Source organism: Thamnophis sirtalis, unplaced genomic scaffold (genome assembly GCF_051295495.1).
Source record: "Thamnophis sirtalis isolate CommonGarterSnake01/CBP01778 unplaced genomic scaffold, rThaSir2_p1.2 scaffold_13, whole genome shotgun sequence".
Lineage (NCBI taxonomy): Eukaryota > Metazoa > Chordata > Lepidosauria > Squamata > Natricidae > Thamnophis > Thamnophis sirtalis.
The window spans coordinates 43,620,329-43,634,056 of NW_028261393.1; the positions used below are offsets into that span (position 1 = coordinate 43,620,329).

General features: G+C 42.1%; 1 protein-coding gene across 2 annotated transcripts in view; it reads right to left on the bottom strand.

The window, feature by feature from the left end:
- The window catches only part of BRWD3 (bromodomain and WD repeat domain containing 3), a 58,953-nt gene that overhangs the window by 41,026 nt on the left and 4,199 nt on the right, over nt 1–13,728 (bottom strand). For both annotated transcript variants that reach the window (XM_087727388.1, XM_087727389.1), the window contains exons 5-10: nt 9,283–9,433; nt 7,325–7,423; nt 4,340–4,500; nt 2,979–3,200; nt 2,611–2,711; nt 1,367–1,437 (exon numbers count right to left, since the gene is read on the bottom strand). In XM_087727388.1, coding sequence (XP_087583514.1) covers nt 1,367–1,437; nt 2,611–2,711; nt 2,979–3,200; nt 4,340–4,500; nt 7,325–7,423; nt 9,283–9,433 — 805 coding nt within the window. The remainder of the gene's footprint in view (nt 1–1,366; nt 1,438–2,610; nt 2,712–2,978; nt 3,201–4,339; nt 4,501–7,324; nt 7,424–9,282; nt 9,434–13,728) is intronic.

A 13,728-nucleotide genomic window follows, 5' to 3' on the forward strand; every position in this document is an offset into this window, starting at 1 on the left:
TGAAACGTAACCAATCAGCCTAGCATTTAGAATGCCACTACCGAGGAAGGCCACCTGCATATTTCATTAATGTATTTTAAAAGGGGGGGAAATAACAAAAGGACATATTATAGCCATTGTCTCCTTTAGAAGCAGTCAAGGGTGAAGATCCTTCTAAGATAGTTTTGCATGTAAAGTAAATTGTTTGCAAAACCGGTTTGTTCCAAGGCTGAATATAAATTTAATGCCTGGTTTATTTTACCGCAAGCTACAATGTCTATATATAAATGTACAAAACTTACATAGTCAACAATTTTAACCAAAGAGCAGCTAGTGCATGACTAAGAATCAGAAAATTTATTTTATTTATTTATCAAGTCTATTGGCTGCCCAGCTTACTAACAGGCAACTCTGGTTGGATTACAGTTACATATACAGTTAAAACATGAAGAGTTAAAATCAGACATGAAAAGCTAGGATACGTGGGGAGGGCGGGGATGGAGGGGGAGGTGGGATCTGTTATTACTCAATCAACCATCTCCATTGCATTGTTCTCCCACTGGATCCCCAAGCCAACTGGCAAAGTCATATCTTTAGGCCCTTATGAAAAGAGAGCTGAGGCTCATATCACATTGGGGAGGGGCAAGATATTTTTCTATTAACTAGTGTATTGTCTGGGTACAAATACAATACAATACAATAGCAGAGTTGGAAGGGACCTTGGAGGTCTTCTAGTCCAACCCCCTGCCTAGGCAGGAAACCCTATACCGTTTCAGACAAATGGCTGTCCAACATCTTCTTAAAGACTTCCAGTGTTGGGGCATTCACAATTTCTGGAGGCAAGTTGTTCCACTGATTAATTGTTCTCACTGTCAAGAAATTTCTCCTCAATTCCAAGTTGCTTCTCTCCTTGATTAGTTTCCACCCATTGCTTCTTGTTCTACCCTCAGGTGCCTTGGAAAATAGTTTGACTCCCTCTTCTTTTGTGCCAACAATTAAATTTTACAATCTTATTCATTATTTAATCTCCTCTTAGCTTAATTTCCAATACCTTAAGTGTCTGATACTATAACAATCCTCATTATGATTTAACTCTAATTATATAAACTATTAATACATTTTCTATACATTACATAACTTCTTTTACTATTAATTCTTATGTCTATTCTTTAACCACCGGTAAAGAGATTCCCAAATTGTATAACAATCAGTTTGTTCTTTCTCTTTTTGATAGCCAGTGTCAATCTGCTCATTTCTGCACATTCTAATATTTTCCTAATCACATTCTCCTCTGTAGGGATCTCTTCACGCTTCCAATTTTCCCCAAAAATATAACTATTCCTCATACAAATTCACACATTCCTATTTGGTTTCTATTTATACGTACCTGAACTAAAAGAGGAACAAGATATTTGAACACCAGGTCTGGATCTCTCTGTAAATTTCACTGGCCGATCCCTGAAGTTATGAGACAACATTTTAATTATTTTATATTAGACAATGCAAAGAGACTTCAATTCTACATTCAATTTCCTGTATCAACAAACCCAGTTTGGAGTATCCCTAGATTGTATTGAACTGTTAGCTGGATTCCTTAACACATCAAGATTTCATTGTTTTTTGGATTCTCAGGCCTCCAATACGATAAAACTTTAGTATGATTGTACATTAGCTGATCAGTTCTGCAGAACAGATTTACTTTCCCAGAATTTAGCTGGTCTTTTTGTAACATCCTTAATTTCTTCTCAGAAGCATCACATTCTACCTAATGTTTGGATGTGGTACGCATGGAGAAAAAAGATTTGAAACTTCCATTTGAAGAGGCAGCATTGCTTTATTGTGGAAACCATGCTTTGCAGGAAAAAAAAACCCAAGACATATCTTTATCGCCCCTGGTAAGATCCTGTTATGAAGAAATATTCAAATAGGATCAAGGCAGTCAAGTTAAAAAGATTTTAGGGAACGGGGCTGAGAAATCTGTCTCAACTGTCTCAAGATCTAATTACTTGGTTCACACGTTGCATTAAACCAGGTTTCTCAACTTTTTCAACTTTAATATATGTGGACTTCAACTCTCAGAACTCCTAGCTAGCATGCTGGCTGGGGAATTCTGGGAGGTTCAGTCCACCCAACTGAAAATTGCCAAGGTTGAGAAACACTGCACTCAACCAAAACTCAGTCAAACAGATGGATCAAGATATGTAAGGGCAGCCAATTGAATTGGTAATTACATGTTTTTCATCCAAAAATACATAAGGAGATAAACTGGATATTTTCATTTGCTCAAACAGAGTTATGCTTTCCATTTCCACATTTTTCCAATTTATCCGAGAAATTCTGTACCCTTCAGACATCTGGGATTTTAACATCTACATGCCTGAGCCAGCAAATTCAGCGGAAAGGTTTATATGAGTTATAATCAGAAAGAACCAGAAGAATTCAGATTGTTGGTCTGTCTTCATTCTCAGGTGATGCTACACTTAATTATAATGCACATTTTTTTTTACCTTTTATCTCTTTTATTGCAGCATTCTGGGGATTCTAATAAATGCTATCATCCCTATTGAAACTTATACAGCATTGCTGCTCAGTCGCAAAACCCAACATGATAGATCAAATAAAACAACGTACTTGAATTTCATGGTGTTTAAATGCCATTGCCAGAAACAAATTGTTCCATCAGCACCAGTAGAAGTGAGGTATCGAGTTGTTCCTTTTCTTGCAGAGGAAAACTAAAAATCAAAAGAACAAAAGTTGTAATAAACAGGCAAAAAACTTTCTTCATATACTTTTACAAAAATGTTAACAGCGGCCATTTGCTACACAAAAAAGTTACTGTTTTGATATGGACCATATTCAGATCAGATCAGATCAGACAAGAATATTCAAAGAGCAAGTGATCTGACGATGCCAAAAACAGTTTGAAGATTATTAACTCAGAGATAGCAAGGAAATGCAGTTTTAATTCTCGCAGTTTAGGAAATCCTTCCTTCTCTCACCTGTATGGAAGTAATGGAAGCCGAGTGGCCCAACAGCACCGCCACTGGTGCACAAGTTCGAAGGCACCAGACTCTGACCACCTTGTCACAACTGCCTGCAGCAAGGAGGGTATTCTCATAGCTGACAGCCATGTCAGAAATTTCAGCTGAATGTCCTCGGAGGGTTGAAAGCAAGCGCCCGTTATCCGTAGCCCAAATTTTCACCAAGCAATCATCTGAACCCTAATGTTTCATGCAAAAAAACAAAACAAAACAGAATAAAAGAGTCGGAAGGGACTTTGGAGGTCTTCTAGTCCAACCTTCTGCTCAAGCAGGAAACCCCATGTCAATCCTGAAGTTGGCTGAACTGTGGCCATTTCCTTTTTGTTAGTTTTCTTTAGGGAGGTTTCTCGTCTCACGGCTTCAGCCTGAAGGGGCCAGGGTAGGGGGTGGGTGGGCTGTAGAGATAGCTGGGGTATTTAGCCTAAATAAAATTCTTCCCCGCGGGAATGGAGGACATTGGTGCAGGTGTTCGAACATTGGAGACTGAGGTCACCCAGCAATTCGGCTGTACGCTGATTAGACCATGGGACTGGAGACTCTGGGGGGAAGTGACAAAGTTTTACTTTTAATTGGGTGTAAAACCGGCAGGAACGTAGAACCGGTTTTCCACCAGAAACGTGCCAATTTGATATGTCCCGATAAAATGTTCAAGGAATTTGCCTGCCTCAGAGTTCTTATTGAGTGGGATGTAGTACTTGGAACCTTGACACCCTATACCAGTGATGGCAAATCTTTTCAGCACCAAGGGCCCAAACCGGAATGCATGCGCATGCGCAGGAAACCCAAAGACCATCTGGCCGGCACACGCATGCCAATTTTTTGCCTGTTTTGGGGGGCCATTTTCAGGCTGTTTTACAGGCCATTTTCAGGTAATTTCTTTGGGCCGTTTTCCGGCACTCCAGCACCGTGACTGGCGAAGGTGCATGTGCCCACAGAGAGAGCTCTGCATGCCACCTCTGGCAGGTGTGCCATAGGTTCAGCATCACAGCCCTATACCAGTCAGACCATTTCAAACCCCAAAGTCTAGCATGCAGAAATGCCACTATTTTCCCCGAAGACTCTTATACGGTAGAGTTTCTCAATTTTGGCAACAGTAACTAACAAACAAATAACGTTTATTTGTAGGATTCAGTATTTGAAACATTTTAACGGAAGTCGCTTTCTGAAGCCAATAAGGATACAGTAACGCCACCCCATTTTAGAAAACGTATTTTACAAATTCAAGGTAAAACCCCCATATGGTACGAGAAGCTATTAAAAAAAAATCGCATGGCAAAATTGTTCAACGTTGCGGAATATTTCAGTTCTGTTCCACTCACAGTGAAAATTCGTCTCCCAGCACGATCAAACGCTATGCAATACACAGATGATAAATGGCCCAGGATTCTCTTGTGCATCTTGATGTGTTGATAAAAAGAAGTTGGGAACAAATGGCTGAAACGTCCATATCCCGTCAACTGTCTGGCTCCTGTCAGAGTCACTGCCGAATGAGAAAAAGGCTGTTATCGTCCTGAGTACACTTTTCTTTAATCAACTTCATTTTAATGGTCCATTCCTGTCCATCGGTAAAAGACTATTAGCCTGGGAAAGAACTAGCGCCCGTTTCCCTGAAAATACAAAAGTTAAGTCCTAGCTTGATTTTTACACGTGTGCCCAAACTAAGCCCTAATTAAGATTCTGCCCACTCCAGAGTGCACGGGTAAAAAATAAGCTAGGGTGGGGATTGGGGGAGGGTTGGAGCTGCCCTTCCTTCCACGCCCCCGAACTGTTCTCCTATCTTGATTTTTGGCTCTGCACATGCACAGAACAACTTTCTTTGCAGAAATGTAATTTTATTTCATTTTTAACGTTTTGCGCATGCACAGACCTTTTTATGTGCAAATAGGCATGCATGAGGAGCCAAAAAAAATTCCGCGTGCCAAACCAGCAATGATGCCGGCAGCAACCCACCCCTGACTGGGGGAAGGGGGGAGAAGAGATGACCGGTTTCTCTTGGCTAAATATACCGTTTCCACGAAAATACAAACTACCCTGAAAGTAAGTCCTAGCTTGATTTTTACATGTGCGTCCAATATAAGCCCTACCTTCCCAAAATAAGCCCTAGGTCAGGTTCCAAAGGGTTAATGAAACCAGCCAAACACAGAAACAGTTTGAAATGCAGACTGTATTCTTCCTTCGTCAGGAACTGACCAACAAAGCACTAAGGCAATGAATAAATTGTCAGAGCTGCCACCCTGTGCTTCCCACCACGTTTTATAGCTACACTTATTTATTTATTTGTCTTGTATGCCGCCCACTCCCGGAGGACTCTGGGCGGCGACTTCACCTTTTCATTAACCCTTCGGAACCTGACACCCTAATTAAGATCCCCACCAACGCCAGAGTGCACGGGTAAAAATAAAGCTAGGGTGGGGATGGGGGCAGAGGGCGGGCGGAGCTGCTCTACTACTTACATATGTACAGTTGTAGCCGGGCCTCGCACACCCCAACACCTGCCTCACTGGTCCATTTCTTCTGCAGCCAGCAAGACTTTCCTGAAGGCTTCTGTAGCTGATAACAGAGCTCCGGATCGATCCAGAACTCTGTTATCGGCTGCAGAGGCCTTCAGGAAAGCCTTGGTGGCCGCAGAAGTTTCTCACAACGAAAATCCCCCCCCCCCCCAAAATAAGATCAGGTGCCTTTTTTGGTGGCAAAAAAAATATAAGACAAGGTCTAATTTTTGGGGAAACATGGTCTCTGCTCTAGGGACATTTTGGGAAAGAGGTGACATCGGGGGGGGGGATTATCTTTGGCAACTTCAAAAGAGGAACTATTGAAAACTTTTGCCGTTGCTTTAACAAATGACGAAAGGCCAAGGGCAGGGTTAATTTACAACGGAACAGCCCAATGACATACCAGCAATTTAGGGAATTATCCAGAGAGAAAAACATGCCTAATGCGGAAACTTCTCTGTGTTCGTTTCAGTCAGGCAGTCACAGTAATGTTTATTCGCTCAATGACTGGCAAATTCTTTGAGCTTAAATTTGGGTATCTAAGCTGAAGTTACAATGCAGCACTGTCCTAATTTAATAGTTCTGTTCTAGGTTGCATTCTTAAAATTATGATGGGTCCTTTGGCTTAAAATAGCAGCTATGTTCTCATTATTAAGAGAGGGGAGAAAAATAAATCCTTTTTACTTTAGCTTTGCAACAGTAGGCCACCATTTTCAAACTGACCCACTGAAAGTTTCCCTGCTGCGGTTAAGATACCAGGCTAGAAAGCCAGAGGCTGTGAATTCAAGACCTGCCTTAGCCATGAAAGTCAGCTGAGTGACTTTGAGCCAGTCAGTTGTGGCCTGCCAATGGCCAACGGAGCTGGCAGCAAATTCGGACAATGAGGAGGTTGGGGAGGAAATGGGCCAGTCCTGGAGGCTGGGGAAGGCTCTGATAAGGTGCTCTGTGTTGGAGGCAGAGAGGGGGCTAGAGCCATATGCCAGTTATCAGCTGTCTTCAGAGTCGGACATCAGTGAGGCAGATGAACAGCTGGAGCCTGTTCCCAGTGTGCGCATGCACAGAGTGGCCAGACGAAGGGAACAGCTAAAGAACAGGATCAACTTGGGAGTAAAGTCACAGGGGGACGATGAGTGGCCTCCTCCCAGAGGAAATAAAAGAGGAGCGAAAGAGGAGGGGAGTTTGCAGGAGACAATTAGTTTGCTTAATTGGTTTGTGATTCTCCGAGACTCCTTGCCAAGTTTTGCAGATATCGGCCTGGCAGCTCTCCAAGCCAGATAAGGTCTGTGACTGTAAATCGTCCCTTGAAAGACTGCTGGATGTGAATGAGCAGAATTTACAGTCAATTAATAAAATGGGGTTTTCTTAGGACCAGGAGTTTGCTTCATGCTCTTGGGAAACCTAGGTCAGAACACAGTCATTCTCTAGGAAACCATGGTGATACAGTGTTTAGAATGCAGCACTGCAGGCTAACTCCTCCCACTGCCAGGAGTTCGATCCAGACTGGCTCAAGGTTGGCTCATTTTTCCAAGGTCAGTAAAATGTGGACTCAGTTTGTTGGGGGCCAGATGCTGACTCTGTAAACCACTCAGAGAATGCTCTAAAGGACCGTGGAGCGGTATTCAACCCTAAGTGCTGTTGCTAGCATTCAATTCAACCCACCTCACATATATTGTTGTGGTGAAAATAGGAGGAAGGGTGCATTGGATATGTTTGCCGCCCTTCGTTATTTGTAAAAATAATAACGGCAGGATAGAAATAAAGAAACAAAACATTGGAATATAACATTGGCATATAAGAAAAGTTATTCCTTACCCACATTTGGTGGCCTCCCATAGTTTATGGGGACTTCGGGAGGTCGGCCCCGATGCAGGGCTGCAAACGCGGAACCCTTCCAGGCTGTGTGCCTGCATTCTGTGCAAACAGGATTCGGAGCGGGTCATTCAATCAATCAATCAATTTATTACAGTCTTAGACCAGAGACCAGAACAAATAAAAACGCTCGGTAAATATACAATTAAAAATTCTAGTATAAAATAATAAATAACAACTAAAAGCTATAATAAAATCCACCCTGTCAATTATTTGAGGTCTAACTATACTACAATTAAAATACATAAGCTATGTGGCCCATTGTAGGTTCAACGGTAAAAGCTAAGCAGTGCAAAGGGTTTGAACCATTTGTTATATGACACCACTATGGTGGAGAAGACACGGTTCCACCACAAATCCGCGAAGCCCTTATCCACGGAGACATAAGTGCGAAGACTAATTCGCGCCATTCGAAGCGCTAAGGAAAAACGCGACCCTACCGCGATGACATAATCGCGGAGGGCAAATCTGCGCATTCCCAAGCACTCAGCATCCTAAACCTAACTCTAAACCTAACCCTAAACCTAACCCTAAAACAAACCCCTAAACCTAATCCTAACCCTTACCTTAATTTAAATCCGCTTTCTGCCGCCGCGCTGTTTTAAAGCGCCCTTCTGTCGCCGCGCTGTTGTCGCAGTGGTGATGACGTCGCGGCTTTAGCGACGCAATTTTATCACCGCTATTTTGACGAGCGCGGTTTTGTCGTGTCACGGAAGACACGTGTTTGCGATGAATCCCCAGTACTGCTGTGCAGAATCTGTCCACCTGTGCTGTAGTTATGGACTGTTCATCCTTAAGCAGCCACTGGAGATAGGTAGTATCGGAGTGGCCAGGATACCTAGCAGTTATTGGCAGAATATTCCCCCCCCCCCTAATCTTTGCATAAAATAACATTTAAGGAGCATGTGAACCAGATCTCCACCTCTCCTGAGCCGCAGGGACAGTGTCTTTCCGTCAGTGGTATCCTTTTCTGTTTTAAACAATTTTATTATTTTTCAATTTCAAAAATAAACATTCCGTCTTTCCTTGTGCAGGGTGTTGTCTGGGCACAAACATCTCTAGGCAACATCGTTCCTCTTTTGCCACATCTTTCACATTCATATTAACATTATTTCCCTAAATTTAGTATCATAACACATTGAGCATTTAAACGGTATAAAATCCTCCATTTTTCTTTTTACTATCTTCTAGTAATAATATATCAACATTAAACATCATTATTCTTATCATACACGTACTAACCGTTTCATATCTTGATCTAAGTGTATTGTCTACTTATTTTTTTAGTTTTCTTCATTTCAAAACTCCTTTCTTCTTCTCCAACCTGCCAATGGTATCCTTTTAGACTTGCCGTACAGGACGGCCAATGGAAGCGCATGGCACCGTGCGAGTGAAAATACTTTTTGGTGGTTTGCTGACTCCAACTGACTAAGATAGCTGGCAGGAGCAACAACACATCTAATGGCATCTGGAGCCGGAAACAGCGGAGCTTTCCCTAAATCCGCTAAAAGAGGGTCAAAATCTTGACCTGAGGACTTGGCCTCTGCAGCCCAGTTATTATTTTTTTCCTGCTCAAAACTATCAATGTGGGTACGCCTTCCCTGCTCCTTCCCATCCCTTTCTTCTCTGTCAAGCTGTTTGCAGGAAACGGTTTTAGTTCCTTTTTCAAAAAGCAAGACATTTCAGAAAATCCATGTTTCCAAAAGACCCCTTTTCCATGCCTTTTTAAAGTTTTTATGCACCCATTTAAGTTACACTGTTATTAACTTGTCGGAAGAGGGATGCAGTTAAAAAATAATGCTTCAACTGTTTACAGTTCGTCCTATTGTACGTGACTTTGGCTGCAAGTTGCTTTCCTTGCCTCTATAAGGTGGAATATAAATAAAAGAACAATGGCTTACCTTTGGCTGCCCTTAGTAAAGACTGCCGTCCCACTCCTAGTAAAGTTTGCACTCCGAGTACACTTTGTGGGATCTCCTTATCTAATAGAGGTCCAATTCGCTCACAAATTTTGAGGAGGTAATCTGGGGGGATGTGAGCATTGGCTGCTACCTGAATATTTTTAAAAATAAAAAAGCATCAGCAGGCATTCCTTACGTCCAACCTGAATTTGAGAGAGGCAAAGAGAAGTCAAGGTAGATAGCATTAAAGGTAGTCCTCGACTTATGACCACCGCCAGGGCGAGAATTGCCATTGCTAAGCAAGGCAGCTAAGAGAGACATGTCCGATTTTATGAACTTTTGGGGCAACGGTTGTTAAGCGGATCATTGCAGTGAATCTTATCGTTGTTAAAAGAATCAGATTTCCGCCACTGACTTTTCTTGATGACTAAATGCTGAAGGCACGCAGAATGCTGTTACCTTCCCACCAAAGGTGGTTCCTATTTTTATACTTGCATTTTTTACATGCTTTCGAACTGCTAGGTTGGCAGAAGCTGGGACAAGTAACGGGAGCTCACTCCGTTATGCGGCGCTAGGGATTCGAACCGCCAACCTTTCTGATCAACAAGCTCAGTATCTTAGCCACTAAGCCACCGCATCCTTCTAATAGTTGTTAGACACTTGGAATCTATGCATATAACAACTAACAGTACATAACCACAGAAACGTTCGCCTAACATTCTTCCCCGAAGAAAGGGATAGCCAACATTCACTTGAGGTTTTGGTAAAGGATTAGGGCAAATTAAATTTTAAAAAGGCACATTATATGCATTATGTTGTATGAATGGTTGAATTCTGTCCTCCACAACTTTCCAAGTATCCATAGGGATGAGATTTCGATCTCATTCAAAGCATAGTTAAGGCAGCCAAGAAAGAAAGTAAGCCCAGACTTTCTCATATTTCATGAATGGTGCAGTGACTGGACCAGGGGACCCTGTGCAAATGTGCCTTCAGCCACCATGCAGACTTGAGCCAGTCCCTTTCGCTCAACTGGAGTCCCTTTCTCACAAGGTGGCTCTTCTGGAAAATTATAGGAGGAGGTGTTAGGGACACCACCAGGTATAAATAAAAGGAAACAAACTGCTTCACCAGTTAAATTGTGTAAAGCACAGGTGGCAGGCTTGTGGTGTCACATTGCCGTCATGTGAAGTATTGCAACGTTTTTTCCTTAGCCGGCCCCTCCAGCAGCTGAATCACATGAGGAGGAGGAGGAGGAGGAGGAGGAGGAGGAGGAGGAGGAGGAGGAGGAGGAGGAGGCGGCGGCATGGGAGTCAGGGTCAACATTAATAAGGCAACCTGAGAGCTCCGAGCGGGAAGAGGGAATGGAGGTGGCAGAAAGAGAGAGACAGAGGTGGAGCCTGGGCCATCCGTCAGCCCTCAGATGGAGAGTCAATAGCCCCCAGGTCTGGAGGTGGCTGATGAGGAAGAGGAAGATCAGTTGGGCCCAGTGCCTGATGCGCAGATGCGCAGAAGGCAGAGGAGAGGAGAGCAGTGGAAATCTGTGGGCTGATTCTGGGGAAGGAAGAGCCACCGCTGCCAGTGAGGCCCCACTCTAGCTTTGGGGATAAAAGGCAGGGGGTGTCCAGTTGAGTTTGGTTTTAGGGGGATGTGCTCATCTCTGTTTCTTAGCCGAAGCAGTCAGTGTTGTCTAAAGACCTTTCCGTGGTCATGTGGCCAGCATGACTATATGCCAAAGCACATGGAACCTTCTCACCGAAATGGTACCTATTTATCTACTCACATTTGCATGCTTTTGAACTGCTAGGTGGGCAGGAACTGGGGCAAGGAATGGGAGGTCGCCCTGTTGTGGGGTGCTCGGGTCTTGAGCTCAGACTGTCAGCTTTCCAGCTGACAAGCTCAGCGTCTTTCATCACTACATACTTGATCAAATTAGGAAAATCATATCAGAAAGACTGCAGATCTAAATGCCTCGAATAATTCTTACCAAGAAGTTCAGTTTCCCACAATAGCCAGATGCAGCTCTCTGCAAAACCCATAAGCAGGCATGAAAGAAGAAAGCTTAAATTGAAGAACTGAGGAGCAAAGGAGGGTCAGTCTACCCCTGACAACACCTTTAACTATTATTTTAATTACAGATTAGAGAATAATCTCCAACTGGTTCATACAACATGCTATTCTATAAAGCATGGCTTATATAATTCTATAGCTGTATCCCACGTGGCATTTAGCCAAAATCAAAGATGTCCCATTAAGGCAGGGGTCTCCAAACTTGAGAACTTTTAAGACTTGTGGACTTCAACTCCCAGAATTCCCCAGCCTGACTTAAAGTTCCCAAGTTTAGACACCCCTGCATTAAGGCTTAGTAAAATGTATTAACTCAGATGCTGTCTGAATAGAGAAGTTTGTTTTAGTAATGAAAGCTCAGGATGATTGTTTGCCTGTGTCCGTTTCACAGTAATTTCATGTAGGGATTATTGCCATATTTTGGGAGGAGGAATATCATTTGTTAATTAAATTTATACAGCTATAAATATTAGGAAAAACATTTTTTTAAAATAAATTAAACTCTCAGAGAAGATGGCCTTAGAGGGCAGAAATAAGTATGAAATAATGTTCTGACATTCAATCAATGTCAAAACAACCAATACCACTTGCTCAGTGTAATGCAGTGGTGCCCAATGTGGGGCCCATGCCCCACAAGGCGGCAATTTGATTTTTAATGGGTGGCAATTTGAACCTGCTTTAAACCAAGTTGATAGCCTTTTAGGCTTCCTCCCCATGAGTAGGAGCTCACTTTTTGAGCAAAGTAAGAATTATATGTCACGGGGTGGGGGGGGGGGGGGATAAGGATTTTAGAGATGCTTAGGTGGGGCATGGCTAAAGGAACTACTGGTGTAATGGATGTAACATACCTAATGAACTGTACACCATAAAAACAATCAGTTTTCACCCTTAGTGTTTTATACAGAATAAGCAAATAAAAAACACAATGTCAAAGCTTTCCCTGCATTTTGAAAAAAATGGATTTGGATTTGACCTGCCCTGAGCGATGTGGACCAAACTGAACCAAATTTGCACTGGTCCATGATAGATGCTCAGCTGCCCTCTGTAAGCGTGACAAAATACTATCACCGAACTGTGACTGTAGGGCCGAAAAACAAACTATTTAGGGTAACACATGAGCGACTGAGTGTCAAAACAGAGCCTGTAATGGAGATTTCGCTGATTTCCTGGCTGCAATGAATATAGTAAAAATTATATTTGCAACTTAAGATGTACGTTTGCAATCTTCTGGTCAAGGAGTTCAGATTTTATATTCCACGTTTTGTATTTTACCGTGTTCCTTTTACTGAAATATGAAGTGCCATAAAATAAAGAAATAAATAAGCTCCTAAACAGACTAGGACAGCCAAACTGTTATAAATGCAATTCATTTGTAAATTAAGAACTACTTGATGCTGGCAGACAGGTGTTAATGGAGGGACATTAAGAGAGCTGGAGAGCTGGAGGTGGCAAAGTATCTTGGCTAAAGGCAGGGGGTTAACAAAATAATAAAGCCCCTTTGTGTTGTAAAAACAGCTGCAACCACAAAGAAAGGGAGGGGCATTTTCACACCTCTTAGGAACAGTGTGCATTATTATTCAGCTGGTAGCTAGAAGGCACAATGCCTTCTCAGACCATCTACGTTTTCGCCAGCAATACCCCATCATTGCTTTATGGCAGTTTTATTCCTAATTTAACTGAGCTGGGAAGCAGGCAAGCATGTACAGCTAATTGGATTTGCTCTTTGGTGATCATCTTGTTCAGGCTCAAAAGTTACTCAGTCAAGTTTTTTTAGATTATAAAAGCGGAAGTATGGGTGGAATTGGAGGTGATGTTTTTTAACCCTCAGCTAGCATGACAGCGATGTGGATTTTGGGAATGTTTATACAAACCAGGTAAAAAAACAAAAGAATCATGAGAAATCATACTGAAGAACAACGCCAAGTCCTTTTACAAGTAAGTTTCTTGTGGTTAATGGGGCTCCCTCGTAGCTATATGTATCAAGGGCTTTTAAAGTCGTAAAAGCTATAATTCATCTAAGATGTATTCAAAATCATTTCAGTCTTAGCTGATTAAAACAAGAATAAAGAGGATAAACAGTTCTTAGTATGAGGGGGGAACCTGCAATTTTTTTATGCAGCTTCACAAATCTTACCTTCAAACTTTGTTGGCTTATTTCAATTGTTTAACATTGATATGAAATATTAAAACAGACAGGCTAATATATTAAAAGGGTAAAGAGGAAAGGTGTGTCCATTACAATTAAGCAAATCAAGTTTTAAATAAGGTTTCATCTTCCTATTCACACAGATTATTTATTAGGAATCATATCCATTATTATTCCAACTTTTCCCGTATTTAAACAGCAGTAATGTCAAAAGACATTATAAGGGATACAGTGGC